Source organism: Zootermopsis nevadensis, unplaced genomic scaffold, assembly GCF_977971745.1.
Source record: "Zootermopsis nevadensis isolate Lab colony 2312 unplaced genomic scaffold, Znev_1.0 Znev_ptg000050l, whole genome shotgun sequence".
Classification (NCBI taxonomy): Eukaryota; Metazoa; Arthropoda; class Insecta; order Blattodea; family Termopsidae; genus Zootermopsis; species Zootermopsis nevadensis.
This window is the reverse complement of record NW_028259182.1, coordinates 2,228,648-2,247,221: the sequence shown is the minus strand read 5'-3', so window position 1 is coordinate 2,247,221 and position 18,574 is coordinate 2,228,648. Positions and strand designations below refer to the sequence as shown.

Sequence of the window (18,574 nt, the reverse complement as noted above, 5' to 3'; positions counted from 1 at the left end):
AATCCGAGACCCCAGGATTACAAGACCAGCGTTCTAACCGCTAGACCACCTCATCTTATTATTATTTAGTGTTCTGTCTGAGGACAGGTCCATATGAACAGGATCCTTCCATCCTTTTCTCGGACTGGGACCTGTTCATATACGTTCTTGGCAGATGATCCAGAAGTGGTTTGCCATTGCCTTCTTCTGTGTGTGAATGGAGTAATTGTTGGGATGACACGGAGAAACCGGGGAAGCCCCCGGAGGAAAACTCCGTGTTGCCTAGACCCACAAAACATGTAATATTAGGAAGACAGGCTAAGGAGTTTGGTCATAGGAGAACCCGTTATTAAATGTCTGTGAATCAGTTGACTGGATCAAGCTGGCAAATCATATAGGTGTGATTGTTATACACGAACAATGCTGTTAGTGTATAATACCGCTGTTACTACAGTTCGTGACGAACAAATTTGCATGTGTCGAGTTTTTGTTGTTTGTCGGAAGATGGATGCTCTGTATACGTGACCAGCGTATTGAATCACCTGTAGCCTGATCGTATGTGACTTGCTGGGTAAGTCAACAAACTCTTGCACCTGTCAGTCAACCTCTGTAAAAAAGTAGTTCGTAACTAAAGCTGTCTTGACTACTAACTGACGAGAGCCAACAACTGTTTAAAGTTTTACGAAAGACTCAGAAGAATCACGTAAAATGCGTGTCGCTTGTTTGGACTGAATGTGGTATGAGCTGTAAATTAATTTATATACGATTTAGTGATGTTTGATGTTAAATTTGTTGAGTACAACTTTGAAGACAGCTGTCTCGAAGCTAAATGTACGATTTTCAAGGCCGACATGTTGTTTTTTTCCCCATTAAACATGGCGATAACGTTAACAAACAAAACATCTGTTTCCACCTCAATTTGAAATGGTAGGGTGTTCTTTAGTGGAATAACTTTCGAGTAATTCTTGACTGACATTTTCCTAGTGATGTTTATAATAAGAATCGTAAAATTATGTCAACTGATTCGAAAGATGTTACTCGAGAAATGCAGATTTCATGATCGACACATGGACGTGGTGATATTCTCCATGTGTGTAGAAAATAAGGAAAGTTAGCTAGAAAAATTTTATATTATTTAAATCTTGTCCGTCTAATCACAATAAATTCTTATTAAATATTAAAATATTACAATAATTAACATTTAAAATTTAAAATATTAAATGATGTTCTTTATCGAAATATTCGATTTACATTAGACCATGATTTAAATAATATATATTTATTATATCACAATATGACGCAACTTTACCATCTCATAGAAAAATTTTATTGTTTAAATCTGTTTCATCTCCTTTGCGTGAAACATACAATTCGCCGCATTCTTAAGCGAAATTAAATGATTGTCTTCCATAAATTTAGTCACTGAGCCGTGACGTGTTCCTGTCGATCCAATTCACATTTTCACAACTCAGTTCTCTAAAGCAGCGGTATTCAACCTTTTTTGTTCGCGTACCCCCCAGACATAATTTCTCTTCAACTTTGTACCCCCAAAGTTGTTGGTGTATAATTCAAGTCATACATAGTATATAATCTACATCTAAAATAAATTAAATAAATTACATTACTGATTATTCAGTGTTTATCATAAAATAATATATTTTTAAAAATTTAACGTATCCCCTAAGATGTATTCGCGTACCCCCATATATAATTTCTCTTCAACTTCGTACCCCCAAAGTTGTTGGTGTATAATTCGTGTTATACATAGTATATAATCTACATCTAAAATAAATTAAATAAATTACATTACTGATTATTCAGTGTTTATCATAAAATAATATATTTTTAAAAATTTAACGTATCCCCTAAGATGTATTCGCGTACCCCCAGATATAATTTCTCTTCAACATTGTACCCCCAAAGTTGTTGGTGTATAATTCGTGTTATACATAGTATATAATCTACATCCAAAATAAATTAAATAAATTACATTACTGATTATTCAGTGTTTATCATAAAATAATAATATTTTTTAAATTTCACGTACCCCCTAAGATGTCTTCGCGTACCCCCAGGGGTACGTGTATCCCAGGTTGAATATCACTGCTCTAAAGTACGCTCAGATTACCACCAAATAAATGAATAATACTCCTAAGTGATCTTTCACGAGGTTTTCAAACCAAAGTTCTGTATGCGTTTCTTGTTTCCTCTATGTCTGCTAAATGCTTCAGACGCCGTCTTAGGCACGGTCTCGACTACGAATTTAAGCAGTGAGCTTAAGAGATTTTTGTGAAATTTGATAATGTTGAATTTTGCTAAAAAATGTGTTCACACATTCCAATTTTTGTTAAAATCGATCGAAAATATCACTTTCTGCGAAGATATGTTAATTACGTTATCCTTTGACCAGTCCTAAGTCTCGGATACAGCTTCGCCATTAAGAAAAATGAGTTATTTTGCTTCGAAGCTCCTGGACCTGAGGCGAACAGGACAGAATTCACGCCTCTTGTAGAAAACATGTGATCATGTTATGGTATTCCCTGGTCCATCTGAATAAAATTCTCACTTGTCCTATAATGTGTTTAATAATATTTTGCTTCAATTCAGAACTTTTCTCTTGTCTTCTTTGCAGTCAATAGAATACACAAAAATAATCTGACGTAATATTTTACGTAGGTTTAAAACTTTGTTTTACATTCAGACGAAGGAAAAATTTGAATGTGGCTGAGAGCAGAAGGAAATCCACGGAGCCAAGAGAGGTGAAGTGGCTGGAAATGGAGAAAAATATGTAAAGAAGCTTTTTAATAATTTTCACTCTTCCCATAATAATTTTATAGTATTGTAACCTAGAATAATAAAATGAGAAGGGAAACAAAAAGTACATACAAAATTTAAATTGCAGAATATGATAGAGGACTTTTATTACGAGGCCAAAGTGAATTTTAGAGAAATACTTTCGAAAATGTGAAGTTAATTCTAGTACATAATGACATTAATTATCTTTATCTACTAATAATGTTGAACTGCATTCGTAAAACTTATGTACCATGGAAACATCTTACTCATTGCATCTGCATATCGTGATACTGTCAGCTGTTACCTACAGCTCTTCCTTGATATCTGTGTCATTACGTTAAAACACGTCTGGCTCCACTTGTCATGCGCGCAAAAGTTACGTAAAGCACATTTCTTCATGCGGAATTGGTATACTTCGTGGGGTGAGACACTTGTGGCCTTCTTTCACTGAACTATCACGATTTCTTGTGGTCGTCATGCGATCATTGACACTAGCAGGTGATAAAACACGTATCACGGCACTCACTAAAACCTCTCCTTCTGAATCCCGGCTGAATATAGCCGTATAGAAGCCTTGAATGGTTAATAGTCATAAAAGACTGAACTCTTTGGACTAAAAAAAAAAAAATCAAATGTGTTCTAATGCCACACACTGCTTAATGTTGTGTCCTAAAACGTGCATAAGGATAGAAATTAGTCATAAAATGACACTCCATTTGCTATCACTAACCCTTATATTCACATATTTATCGTCTAGGTAATTAACTATTTAGAATATTTACTAATTTTCTTCGTTCGACAAAACAGATGTTTTAAAACTTATGACAACATTATTCTCTTAATTTTTACATCACGTGTGACAATAAATCTGCACTGTACGCTTAGGCATTTCACCATCATCAGTTGCATGTTAAATAAAAATTAAACGACAGATTTTAAACTATAATTACACTGTTTTTGCCTCTGTAAAATAAATCAATATTTACAAATATGGGTAAACAAACAGCGAATGAGATGTTAAAACATTATAAAACTTGAATTATCAATAAACACCTTCGATAAATCAACAAAATAAATTGTCATGGAGATACAGCCTTTTCGATTACTGAAACGTATACAGCCGGGGTATGTAAAAATGAAAGAAATGGAAAACAATAACAGATAAACATATAATTTGTGGAATTATTATTATTATTTATTTTTAGTGTTCTGTCTGACGACAGGTCCATATGAACAGGATCCTTCCATCCTTTTCTCGGACTGGGACCTGTTCATATACGTTCTTGGCAGATGATCCAGAAGTGGTTTGCCATTGCCTTCTTCTGTGTGTGAATGGAGTAATTGTTGGGATGCCACGGAGGAAAACTCCGTGTTGCCTAGACCACGGCCTTGCCCAACACAAGTTATAAATTCGGGCACCACCGGGAATCGAACCCCAGTATTACAAGGCCAGCGTTCTAACCGCTAGACATACATACAATGTTTTTGTGTTTTCTCATTCCAAGGTATGATAACGTCGTCACATTGCACCCTCATATATGGCTTCAATGCGGATACATAACAACCTGATCATCTTGTAAACAAAAATTGACAATCGATGCCCGCATATCTATCTAATCTTCAGTTTACCTTAAGGAAATACCAAAGCAAATAATTTATAATATCTCGTTTATTCTGTATTTTGTAATTTACATCGATGGTATTTGTATCGATAGTTAAGTTTTATGACGTTTTAACATCCCATTCTTATTCACTACAGCACCAATTCGCCTGACAACTTTTGGTGTAGACTCCCTCCCACACTAAATTTCCTAATATCCAGTTTCAAACCAATGTGTTCAGTATTCTCTAAACTGAAATAACCAAATAAGAGGCATGAGACGAATATTGAGTCTGCGGGCTTATTTATTTACACTGCTACAGATTTGACAGCCCGCATCCATGACTGAGCTCCCTGTGGTAAATCTGTCTGCAGAGATACAAATCACCATGACAACAGTCACAGCTGATATTGTTGGCATATAAAGGGGCAGGTCACCCGGTGGTGTCATCAGATAGGGTGCCAGCCAGAGACTGCAGTCAACTGAGGTGAGTTCGGCAAGAGTTTCAGAAGTCTGTACATCAGACGAGCTATACAGTTACCATTAAGCATTAGAGGGTTAATCGATAAGCTACGTTAAGTCATTACTCAAGAACATAGGAGGGAGCTTCCAGACAAGGAAAGGTAGCTGCTATTGGGCTTATGTTGATTAAGCTGTATTGGACAGCCGATAAGGGGTGATTATCTATCTTGGAGCGGGGCAGAAATTTGTCAATGTAGAAAAATAGCGTGTTGCTTCATTTTTAGACGAATATTTCACTATACAGCTACAATAAATTTTAAAAAAAAGACACGAAATTTTGTAATTGGAAGGTTACAAGTCTTTATTTTAGACTTATGAAAACTAGGTGTAAGTATGAAAATAATATAAAAATTAATCTTTATTGAAACTATAATTGGATTAAGCTGTCTCAGGATACTTAATGTTGGTGGGTTGTGGGATCCATACAAGGGGAGGAAATTTATTTTCGTCTGAGCCACTATAAGCTTCACTGTGTAGCTGGTTATTTAATACAAACATAGACTGATATGGAGAGTGTCAAATCCCGTAGTAGATACGCAGTTACCGTGCAAAGAGAGAGACTGTTGTTTTCCCCCCCTTTTTGGAGTAGAATGAAACGCAGTTGGGTGAGTTCTGAACCAGGCTAGTGGCGCGTGGGCCCAGAGGGTCACGTTCTGCCTCTTAGCTTTGAGTGGTCTTCGATCGGTACACCCTGGGCAAGAATCAGCTCATATCGGCAATACGGCGATATCAGTTACCGACACGGAGAACTAAATCTGTTAATAATAATAGAATGTTTGTTTTTTGAAAAATAGGGCGTGAGTTTATGTAATAGTATAAACAACATCAGAATCAAAAGGATTTGAATCCGAAGGTGGATGTCTTCTGGGTTATTGAAGTCTGGCAGCAAAGACCTCTGGAACGTCGGTAAACTTCTACCAGACTTCAACAAACCAGAAGACAGCCATCTTCAACATCAGAATCAGTTGCAAGTCCAAGAAATTTTTTTAACCAACTTAACTACTATCAGCGTTTCAAAAAGCTCTATTCCATACGGTTAGATGACTAGTTATTTGTTCGTTTGTTTGGTTGGTAGGTTAGTTAGAAAAATAACTGTAATTATATCAAAGAAAATTACTAGTGTGTGCACGAACGTTTACGGATGTGAACGAAAAGTTGTATAATAAAATAGGAAGACGTAATAAGATCAACCAAGAAATTGATGAAATCATTACGGAAATTAACTTCGTAATGGCCTTCCGGTCTAATCCTTGACACGAAATTAGTAAAAATTAAGAGAAGTGGCACGATTTCTTGCATATAGAATCATCTCGTCATCATAATATGAACACAATACGAAACAATTACGGAAGGAACTTTTGATCTGTGCCCGAGCGACGTGAAATCTAAAATCGCGAGGAATAGACTCTTCTGTCCATGGGATATTTTACCTCTGGAGAGGGAATATCATTTCTCGCGAGACTGTGTCAATGGTCTGACCCTAACACGCATCCCACGGTTTTATGTTATTGTTATTTTCTCGAGAGAAAGGACGAACGACACAGGGGCGTCTGAGTGTATATTAAGAGGTGTTACCATCATCGGTCAACACAAACAGAAACTGAGACAAATCGGTAGAAACATTTGACGTCGAACTTCAGTCGGGGCAGCTGTGCGGAGCGAAGGCTTGACAAGGGTGCGCGAACCGTGGATTCACAAGAAAATTAATTTCGAGTTTTCTAAAAACAGTGGATGTAGAAATATTGTTCTCTGTGCTTCATATTAATCTCGTATCTAAACTACTAAGATAAAAACAGGTCAGTCGTAAGATAACCTAAAATTTTGTCGATATTTTGTTGTCAAATTTAGTCTCATACTTTCAGGGGAAAAAGAGAGAGAAGGTATTTGAGAACTAAGCACTCAGGAGAATAAAAGGATTTCAGAAAGACAAACTCATTTGTAACCTAAATAAATACATAAGTAGGAAAATAACCTTCTTCATCTAACGACGTCAACGTATTTAAATAAATAAATATTTAAATTACAGGAATAAGCGTGGGAAAACAAGAAATGCGTACGAAATTTTCATTACAAAACTTCATGATACGAGACTGCTTTGAATACCTATCTGTAGAAACGAGGATAATATTAAATTGTATCTTAGGCACGTAAACATGTTGTGTGAATGTGAAGTGACCTCTATCAGTCAGATGTCATGATTTTGTTATAAAGGGGTGAACATCTGATTCCATAAAAGCAAGGAATTTGTTGAACATTTCGTTGACTGTTCAGACTTTTCTGTTCTGTGGTCCTTTCTCTCTATACACTTTCTTCTTAAAACCTGTCCCTGCTTTCTTTTACAATTGCGGATATGAACTTCTTGGGTGATATAAATATTCTGTGATTTTAAAAGGTTTCTGTGGTCATAACTATTATGGAGGAAAGGGGTCATTTTGTGATATAATATTTTTGTCTGTGAGTTCGATTCCGGGTGTGCGTTAAAAGGATTCCGTCTATTGTGTATGCAAATTGCCTAGAATGACGGATATATATCAAATATATAAACACTGTAAGCGACACGAATACATTACTGTCTTGAAAACATTTGGTTTTAAAGCAATAAATCCAGAAGTCTTCTGTTGGTCTGCGTAGGATTACAAGTACAATGGTTATTTATACAAAATTGGTGCATAATTACAATAGAAATGTAATTTATATTCTAATTGAATATGAAGTACATAGTTCGGGTTAAAATGTGCCGAAGTGAATGTTACGATATTATCAAGATTACATCAGAAAATTTTATGGTCAATATAGAATTGGCTTGGCGAAACGAAATTTGATTTATTTAGAATCTCGCTGTGGAAACTGGAATTGGCTGTTGATATTTCATTGTCTTATGTTTTGTAGCGTGCCTGGAGGTTCATTGCACATAACAGAACAGAACACTCAAATTAACAAAGGACATTTATCGAACCACAATGAAGAAATCAGCAAAACAGAATTGGAATCTGATAGCGACAAACTGCTTCTCGTTTGGTAAGTACAGAAATGTTCACAAATTTTAACACTAGAATTATTTGTTTCGCATTTTTAATGACGCTGTATCTGCTGTTTTTGTTTTAAGCCACTATCCTTCTATTTCATAGGCGGGATAAAATGAATATAAAATATAAGCGGTGACCACCACACCGGGAATTTTTGTACTAATGTTCCGAATGTTTGCTTTAAATTGAATAAAGTAAATTAATTCATCCGTTCTTCAGTAATACACCGACGTATCTTAAAATGCTAGCAAGAATAATTCTTCGCAGCCAAAGAACGCCGTACAACTTCAAGCGATTCTGTATCGAAATCGAATTGAACAAATGAAGAACTCGTTTCCTAGTTTGACAACCCTGAATAATCTTAGAGTAATCAAATCAAGAAGAATGTTGGGAAATACAGCAAAGCAGGTCACAGATGAGAAACTCATATAAAGTTTTAGTCGGAAAACCTGAAAAATAGAGACCACTTTGGAGACCTATATTCAGATGGGAGGATAATATTAAAATCGATCTGGAAAAAATACGAAGTGTGGACTGGCACAGAACAGGGACCTATCACAGGCTTCTGAATTACACTAAGTTTGGGAATTTCTTGACAAACTGAGAGACTGTTAGTTTCTCAAAAACTCTAGTTTTTGAAGTGAGTTTGCTGTTTTAATATAATTTTAATCTGATAATGTAGGTCGGTTCTTCTCTAATTTTTTTTTATATTTTTGTGAAATTCTGAAGGTTTGTTAGGCTTGGAAGATAAATATATTTTCTGGATTGTATCTTTCGTTCACCTGTGCTTATATTTCCAGGTTTGCCTTTGATAATGGTAGCAGCCATACTTGTAGTCCTAACAGCATGCCCTAGTATCATCTCGGCGGACGAAACAGGAACCAACTTCTTTCTGAAATCGTCCAAAAGCGTGCCTCGAATAGGTCGACGCAGCGAATACGACTTCCTGAAGGCGTCGAAGGAAATTCCTAGGATTGGACGACGTCGTGAAATGTCTCCTCTTGTAAGTGACACGAATTATGGTGTGTAAGTGATGGCACTGAGCTCACGGACACGTATTTATATATATAAAAAGCGAGGGATCTGTGCAGGTCGGTAATAATCCTTGTAACAACGCATCTTTGGAATTGCATTCACCCTGTGGTGTGACAAAATGCATGACACTCGCTCTTAAGATTACTGATTTCATGTGAAGTTCACGCATGTAACATGGACGTGGATTTAGGTGTTAATCATTTGAAGACGATGCTTGTCTGAATAAAATTTAAAAATTCATTCCGTAATCAGTATTTACTAATACATAATACGAAACCCATGAATACAAAATAAAGAGTTACCTTCTGTATCTGATTTAGACGAAAATTTAAAATAATTTATAAAATCTGTTATAAAATTAAGAACGTTTAAAAATAAATAATTAAATGCAATGCCGAATTATATAACGTATTAACATAAATCAGTTGTTGCTAAAATATGAAGTTTACGATAATAGAACGTTATTACAATCCGTTATAAACCTATTTTAAAAAAATGTTGGTATGTACTATATTAAATTATATATAAAATAATTTGTTATCGGTAAATCTTTACGTATTTGTTACATTTGCTTGTATAATTATTGAGAATATGACAATCGCTCGGTTGATCAAACATTTTCCCGCCTTTTACGGAACCGAAAATATCTTGCATTTTCAAGAATTAGCGCCTGTACCCTTGTGTAAACTACGTGGTACCTACCCACTCATCCACACCCTTTCAAAGTTTTTAAAGACATTGGAATCCTAGCAAATATTCCGGTGTTTTTTTTTCAGACTCCGGGACGCGAATCGGCCATGTGGCCTTGGTTCAGAACCGCCGACACAATTCCAGGTCCGTCGAGGCGGTCCAACTACTACCTACATGAGGAAGGTAACAGTCCAAACTCTGCCATCAACACAATTTAATTGGCACATCGACCCAACTTAAATAGAAACCCAGTACACACACATACTTCGATTTCGCTCTATAAATATTCGCGTAATCCTAATACACATAAAAGCAATGCTTATTTTCCGAATGTTCAGTCTTGAAACTGAAGATTACTGTTTTGAACAGACAATTACTGGTTCATAACTCCTCTCGTTATTTAGAAATCAGATAGCTTAGTCAGAACACAGATAATTGGGTTAAACGTCTACTTTATTATACCTGAAGTAATTAGAACGCATTAAAACGTATATGTCTTTAAGTATTTGCTGTTTTACACTGTAAAACAACTGAAGCGGATTATGGTCTTCTAGGTTATGATCTCCGAGTTATTTTATCGGGTTACCGACGTTTCGGGCGGAGCATATCATCTCCATCATCAGTGTGGAACGATGGTAATCTAACGTAAAAAAATCACAGAGATAAACAAACCAGAATAAAACTATTTACATATTAACTGCCTTAAGAACCTCCAATCTATGCTTTTAGATGCTTCAGGCCTCGGGTTCATCATAAGATGTGTCCTGCTCGTGTGATTTCGTAAATGTGGACGGTTTCTCGAGCTGTTATCTTCAGTGTTGATAGAGTAGCTATCTGTACATACCGGTAACAGTAAACCCAAGTCTCATGATATGTGTGAACAAACCTTAAAAGTCGCACTTTTACTGGTCATAACATGATAATATTAAAAAAAACAGGCATTAGTTGTTCAATCAATTAATCCATATTTAAGTACTCTCCTTAGTTAGACGAATGCATTTCTTACAGGCAAGCCCTTGTCATGGACTTCTGTCGAAAAAACAATGGAAGAAGCACCTGAACTGTGGAAGCCTGACCTCTGGCGAAAGAACAGCGAAACCTTTCCTCTGAGAGACGACTTTGACGTGGAGCAAGTTGTACGAAGGTCGCCTGGACGTTTCGGCAGTACCAAAGAAATCGATGAGGGTCGAAATCAAGTCGAAGTTTAATACTAAGATTTCAGTCTGTTTATTCATGAATATATTGCAGAGGAATGTTTATTCCCAATAATAACTTATTACTAACTTATTAATTAACACTAACCTATATAAAATATTTTATATCACTTAATGTATTTGCTATACAATTTAACATTTTATGGCAGAAGATTGACGCAGTCCCATAGCAGACTCGTCAGGTGGAACCGGACACGAAAAAATACTATTTACAGTTTGGGTTTCTATATTACTTTGAAAGTTAACATTTAAATTTTGCAACGAAAGTGGCGTCCATAGAAAGATTTTGTCAAAGAGAAGGGAAGTTTAATATGTCGATCACGAATATATACTTAGGCATATAGAGAGAACTTTTAATTTCCATTTTAAGTATGTGAGCATGTGGAGAAACGTTTTCGAAATCAAAAGGCAGTGAAAGTTATTTGCAACCGAAATGTTTAAACTAAAATATTAATGTCAGTTTTAAGGATTCAATGCGGAGTCCTGGAATTAAAATTGAGTTATTAAACCTTCGTTGGTCTTAACTGAATTCAGAAACACTTTACAAACACTGAAATACAGTGTAATATTCTAGTCAATTTAATATATTTCGGGGGATTTGTTAGTTAAAAGTAAGTATTTTACACAGCACTTAACATTTTAAGACTTTTACAATACTTGCATTATAGCGCTAATTTTATCCAATTACAGATAAGTTAATAGTTAAACGTATAGTTAATTCTTGCAACTGTGCCAGCAGATTTTAGAATCAGCATTTTATTTCGAATGGTTAGGTGAGTTAATATAGTCCTATAGAAGTTGTACAAATTTTAAAATTACCATAATAAATAAATTCGCATATCTCTTTACGGATTTTCGCATTCCTTTGTCATTTGCTACAGACGTTAAGTACATATAATATAAAATACCATCGTTAATATTTTATACACAGCCTATGTACTTATATAAAATGGACTTACCAAACTTTAATTACTTTTAATACAAAATTCAGACATTTAGAATGAAAAATTTAATAAATTTCAGTCAAATTTCTATCTGAATTTTCTTGAATTTAGTCTAATTTTGTATGTTCAAAATACAAAACTATTTCGAAGTTTAAGAATAAATATATGACATGTTTTGCAAATTCATTAATACAAATTAATTATAATTCAGTTTTGATTACTCGATAACTAATGAGATCATTTCAAAAATACTTAAAACTAACAATAAATTTAAGGAACGAATTTATTTAAATGGTCTTATGCTTAAACAAAATTCCACAAGGAAATCATTACACAAATACTTTTTTAATGTCAGGTTATGAATGTTTATAAATTAAGTTGTGATGCGATATTTCGTTTGAAATAATGTGCCAAAGGAGACAGCCCACCTACAATTTCGTATACTGACTTAATCAGGCATAGAGCACTAAGGACTTAGAGAATTTAAGTAGCTTCGAGGTTCTTAAGTAGAAATGACTTACTAAAAAGTAAGTCAACTTACAATTCCATGTCTTGTATGTTGTTCTGTACGGTTGTGGGAAATTTAAATGGTGATGGTAATTCTTTTGTTCGAAACTGTAAGAATTGTTTCCTGCTAGTTCTAATGAACACAGTGTTGTAATTAAATGAGGTTTAAGTAGTTCTTGTCTAATTTGTTACTAGCTAGACACAATAAATATAATCTTACACACGATTATATGTACAGTTGTCATCTATTAATTTGAAGATGACTGTCTTTCCCGACGTAGCGCCGTGTAGTCTGGTAGAAGTTTACCGACGTTTCAGAGGTCATTGCTGCTTGAGTCATCGCCCTGATGACGGGGGCAGTATGACCTCTGAAACGTTGGTAAACATCTACCAGACTACACAGAACCCAGAAGACAGAAATCTTCATACTCACCGCTGTAAAAACCTCAAATCTTACAAACTGAATTTCATCTATAGAATGTTCGGAACGTCTGAAGCGAATACCATTCGGCTTTTATTATGTTATTCTGTTCTGATTTAGATATTATTTAATAATTTTATTTCTATTAAAATAATGTATTGAAAAAATTCTCTTGAATGCGAACTTGATGATTAAAGCAAAAGATTATTTATAGATAAATTAACAAGGAAAATTTTGGAAGAAATTTGGTTAGAGTTAAAGCGATTGGATAACCTTAAGAAAGTTGAATAAAATATCTGTTCCCACACAAACTATATTCGAGTAGACTTAACGCCTTTAGAAGAAAGTTTTACGAAAAATTTGAATAGCAAAAACTCCGAATTTGATTTTTGGCAACAATGGATTCAATATATGAAAGTTTTCTAATATGAAGCTACTTTGTACACGTCATAAATTACAAATATTTTTTATGGTTTATAACCTAATATTTTTCGATGTCCTGAATATTTAAGAAAAACACAAAACAATATTTCGGTTATTATGTATCTGTACTCTGTGGCGTCTAGTAGGATTGTGAGATTTGAATGCAGATTTGAATTTGTAATATTTCTGTCTGCAATTTATGGATTAGAAAGTATTCTAGGAATGGGCATATAATTCTTTTAAATATTCCTTCTCGTTTCCACGCTTATCTGTTTTGTGATATTTGAGGGCTTAGTCTCTATGTAACAAAATATTTTTTCTGTAGATACGCTCTGTGAACAGAGTAGTTTTAACTGCACGGGAAGAGTTTTACTTGAGAAGCTGATAGTCACTCAAGTGGCCAAGATGTTTCCATCTTTTATAAAATCCGAAAAAATCATTAGCGTGAAACCCTACGCAAAACCACTCAACCGGAATCTACCCTTAACCTGATAGACTGTCTGCATACGGAATATATTGATTAATGCTTATAATAAATGAATATATTTCTTAAGTAATTTAATTTAATTTAATTATACTCACACCTAAGTTTTAAATACAGCACGTGGTCACTGTCTGTCAGATTATCTGACAAAACTTTTGAACGCATTTGTTATTTTTCAAGCGTGATATATTACCAGGTCAGCAAAAATTTGTTTAAATATTACTAACCTCCTCATGCCAGTTCCACTATCTTCCTTGAGACTCCAATATTCTCCCTGATAAATATATTAATTTTTTTTAATTTAATTACCAATGTCTTCAGTCAATTGGTTCCATAATCCACGTTACAGACAGAGGCCTTGGGTTGGAATCTCGGAACTATTTGATGTGTTGTTAATATAAAAAAAACTGGAAACGTTGAGAATGGTGACCATTATTTGGTAAGATTTCTTCCTAGGCTATTCAACATAATGTAGAAATAAAAAATTGCATGCCAGGTGACAAACGTACTATGATGAACAATGCGAGTAGAGTAATTTATCAATTTAAATAAGTAGTTATATCTACAGTAATCCTTTTCATTCTCTGCTAACTAAACAGTGCAATAACAAAGGACAGGATTTATGATACCATTGAATCTCTGTAATTGCTTGACAATTTGGTTACGTACAAGTCAACTACTATATTTTAAAGACACCTGTGGTTTTCTTAATATTCCAGGCTAAAAGTAATATAACCATTATTATAAGCACCATAAATCGGACTTATTGTTTACCATTATGTCTTTTAACTGTCAATAAATACTAGCTAGAGGCAGAACTTTACTTTAATGGACAGTTCATTGTTTCATTTCCCTCTGTTACAATTTCTAACAATAAGATGTCGTGGCTGTAATCGGCTTTCAGGCTCTCACTGCCAGAGGGCAGGGCAGTCGTTATGCCCCCTCATTTCGACGTAAATAATTGGTCATTTCTAACCTTCATTATTACAAAAAAAAAACGTACTTAAATTTGTTTTTGTATGACACAATAAATGTAAGCGTAGATGAAAAATAATTTCACTTTGTCATTCGACTTCTAAATGCTGTAAACTGTTCACGGAGCTGCTGTCGAAGGAGAGGAGGAACGACGCAGTAAAAAATGTTACGTGTGATTGTAGAAAGGCCCTCGAGGGATGATGAGAAAGTAATTATACAAAATGCTGTTGTGTGACAGCACTCCCAGATCGTTTTATGTCGTCGTCCCTAAATTGCTGGACATTGTTTTGTTTTTTTCTAATTCCAGGTTCGAAAAAATGGGAACCACGTAATATTTTCGAAAGAATAAGAATAAGAGTACTTACAAAAGCGACATCTAATTTAGTGTAATTTTAGAGCAGCACAAATTTATCTTGACTGTTTTTTTATCACAATATAGATGAAAGAATGTAATATTTTGTCAATAGAGTGTACCTTTTTTATTTTATTTATTTAGTGTTCTGTCTGACGACAGGTCCATATGAACAGGATCCTTCCATCCTTTTCTCGGACTGGGACCTGTTCATATACGTTCTTGGCAGATGATCCAGAAGTGGTTTGCCATTGCCTTCTTCTGTGTGTGAATGGAGTAATTGTTGGGATGCCACGGAGGAAAACTCCGTGTTGCCTAGACCACGGCCTTGCCCAACACAAGTTATAAATTCGAACCCGAGACCCCAGGATTACAAGGCCAGCGTTCTAACCGCTAGACCACCTCATCTTATTATTATTTAGTGTTCTGTCTGACGACAGGTCCATATGAACAGGATCCTTCCATCCTTTTCTCGGACTGGGACCTGTTCATATACGTTCTTGGCAGATGATCCAGAAGTGGTTTGCCATTGCCTTCTTCTGTGTGTGAATGGAGTAATTGTTGGGATGCCACGGAGAAAAACTCCGTGTTGCCTAGACCACGGCCTTGCCCAACACAAGTTATAAATTCGAACCCGAGACCCCAGGATTACAAGGCCAGCGTTCTAACCGCTAGACCACCTCATCTTATTATTATTTAGTGTTCTGTCTGACGACAGGTCCATATGAACAGGATCCTTCCATCCTTTTCTCGGACTGGGACCTGTTCATATACGTTCTTGGCAGATGATCCAGAAGTGGTTTGCCATTGCCTTCTTCTGTGTGTGAATGGAGTAATTGTTGGGATGCCACGGAGAAAAACTCCGTGTTGCCTAGACCACGGCCTTGCCCAACACAAGTTATAAATTCGAACCCGAGACCCCAGGATTACAAGGCCAGCGTTCTAACCGCTAGACCACCTCATCTTATTATTATTTAGTGTTCTGTCTGACGACAGGTCCATATGAACAGGATCCTTCCATCCTTTTCTCGGACTGGGACCTGTTCATATACGTTCTTGGCAGATGATCCAGAAGTGGTTTGCCATTGCCTTCTTCTGTGTGTGAATGGAGTAATTGTTGGGATGCCACGGAGAAACCGGGGAAGCCCCCGGAGGAAAACTCCGTGTTGCCTAGACCACGGCCTTGCCCAACACAAGTTATAAATTCGAACCCGAGACCCCAGGATTACAAGGCCAGCGTTCTAACCGCTAGACCACCTCATCTTATTATTATTTAGTGTTCTGTCTGACGACAGGTCCATATGAACAGGATCCTTCCATCCTTTTCTCGGACTGGGACCTGTTCATATACGTTCTTGGCAGATGATCCAGAAGTGGTTTGCCATTGCCTTCTTCTGTGTGTGAATGGAGTAATTGTTGGGATGCCACGGAGAAACCGGGGAAGCCCCCGGAGGAAAACTCCGTGTTGCCTAGACCACGGCCTTGCCCAACACAAGTTATAAATTCGAACCCGAGACCCCCAGGATTACAAGGCCAGCGTTCTAACCGCTAGACCACCTCATCTTATTATTATTTAGTGTTCTGTCTGACGACAGGTCCATATGAACAGGATCCTTGCATCCTTTTCTCGGACTGGGACCTGTTCATATACGTTCTTGGCAGATGATCCAGAAGTGGTTTGCCATTGCCTTCTTCTGTGTGTGAATGGGATGCCACGGAGAAACCGGGGAAGCCCCCGGAGGAAAACTCCGTGTTGCCTAGACCACGGCCTTGCCCAACACAAGTTATAAATTCGGGCACCGCCGAATAAAAATCCGTCCAATTATATCAGAGCTGAAAAATTCGGACGGACAGTCCTCATCGGGCTTTCGTTTTGAACTCTCTGCAAATAACTCATGCATATTCTCTTGATGACCGTTCCGTTGTAGCAAATTCTTCGTCGGTAGCTGCTAGCAACGCTGCCAACTCTTTTACGGGCACAGTTGTAACCACTTCCCTCAAACTCAATTTTCTTTCAGACGTATCATCATTGATACATTCCCTGTCCTTTATAATTTGCCTAATTCCACTTTCTTATACACCACATGTTGAGATGTCGCATGGCTAAAAGTAATTTTCTTAAACGGTCTTCGAAAGTAATCTCGTTTAACTGCGTACGTATTACTTTCCTTATATCGGCCAGTCATTAAATTAATTTTCTAGTCCATAAGGAAAGATGACTCGGCGATATTAAAAAAAAAAGTCTGTGTAGAATATTAGTTTAGTCTAAGTTCTTTGTTATATAACAAGAGTGGAAAATGGTTTTCCAATTTGTACCACGCCTTTTACGAACGCGTTCTCTGTGGTTAGACACACGTCATTGGCGACTTTTCAATTCATTTAACGATCCTGACAATGGTTGAAATCATGTCGATACAGCATCAGATAAAAAAAAATAGATTAACAGAAAATAAATTATAAGGAATACAGGGAAAGCGACCGTGGCCTATTTTACCGTTCTATTCCGGCTCTCTTCTAGAGGGAAACTGCAAAGTATCTCACGAAATACAAAAGACTAGAATTAATTTAATATATATTGTTCCTTACATGGAAAATAATAAGTACGTTTATGGCTGTTTCATTGGTTATTGATCAGCGTAAACTGGTAGATGTTTAACGACGTTTTAAAGTTACTTACTGTTTGATCTCGGCAGCAGCAAGGACCCCCCTGAAATGTCGGTAAACTTCTACCAGACTACACGGCGGTACAACCCAGAAGTGGGCCATCTTCAGAGTCGCCGCCGTGAAAAACTTAAATTTTACTTAACGTTATTATAAAAAATTTTCTTCTGTCCTTTGCAAAGATGTGAATTGCCGAGACGTTAATAGAACCCCGTTTTAAACCTATCGTAAAACCAAATGTCAACGTAATAATCCTGTTATGTTAAGTCACGATAAAACTTAGATCCTTTTTGCAGATTAGTGAAGTTAATGCTAATCGTTTCGATAAGGACAGTCGACAGCAGTCCCCTCTCTGCCTTCTTTTGTTGGCTTCTTGTAGGGAATAATTGAACTAAATTATATTTCTATCATCTGTTCTTGCATAATGAAAAGTAAAAAGTAAATATCTAAGGGGTTTATTTCTTGCTGGCCTCCATAACGACGTCGAGTTATACCGTTCTTAATCAGTCGTTATTCGTCAGTGTTTTGTCTCAGTGTGCGGTCAGAATGTTCTGTGTGACGTAGTTAAAGCCAAATAATTATCAGTGTAAGTGATATTTTTGTTAAGAATAATATAATTTATTTACATAAATATTTCCTATTTTTAATGGGGACGGGTTGTGTTTTCTTGGAAGTAGGAACTGAATTAAAAAAATGTTATTTGACTGAGTTTTCACGGTGAAGAACCTTTGGGTTCCTTAAATAAAGTGGGAAATTCATCGGCAAGCCGAGTATAAAATCGACTTTTTAAAGAATTTCCTTCACCTTAGAGCGAGTGAGTGAGTGAATTCGGATGAATGTTTTTCTGAAGACGGCAATTTTTAGGTTGAAGCGCCGTGTAATCTGATAGAAGTTTTACCGACGTTTTAGAGCTGATGCTGCCTCTATCATGAGATATACAAAGG

General features: G+C 36.1%; 1 protein-coding gene across 3 annotated transcripts; it reads left to right on the top strand.

Annotated features, from left to right (window-relative positions):
- The first annotated feature begins 4,729 nt into the window (after positions 1-4,729).
- On the top strand, positions 4,730-12,540 carry ETH (Ecdysis triggering hormone). 3 transcript variants are annotated; one of them, XM_022083629.2, is made up of 5 exons: positions 4,730-4,863; positions 7,788-7,916; positions 8,725-8,927; positions 9,736-9,832; positions 10,658-12,540. In XM_022083629.2, exons 2-5 carry the CDS (start codon positions 7,859-7,861, stop codon positions 10,855-10,857), a joined length of 558 nt encoding a protein of 185 aa, XP_021939321.1. In that variant the 5' UTR covers positions 4,730-4,863; positions 7,788-7,858; the 3' UTR covers positions 10,858-12,540. The 3 variants fall into 3 exon arrangements, with proteins under 3 accessions (XP_021939321.1, XP_021939337.1, XP_021939331.1); XM_022083645.2 differs by lacking the exon at positions 4,730-4,863 and adding an exon at positions 4,883-4,999; XM_022083639.2 differs by lacking the exon at positions 4,730-4,863 and adding an exon at positions 6,482-6,694.
- The last annotated feature ends 6,034 nt before the right edge of the window (positions 12,541-18,574 follow it).

Bases quoted from the DNA above. Each gene is read 5' to 3' on its own strand.
- ETH (XM_022083629.2), top strand. From the start codon at position 7,859: ATGAAGAAATCAGCAAAACAGAATTGGAATCTGATAGCGACAAACTGC. The intron at 8,928-9,735 runs GTAAGTGACACG...TTTTTTTTTCAG, and splicing joins GTCGTGAAATGTCTCCTCTT to ACTCCGGGACGCGAATCGGC. The intron at 9,833-10,657 runs GTAACAGTCCAA...CATTTCTTACAG, and splicing joins CTACTACCTACATGAGGAAG to GCAAGCCCTTGTCATGGACT.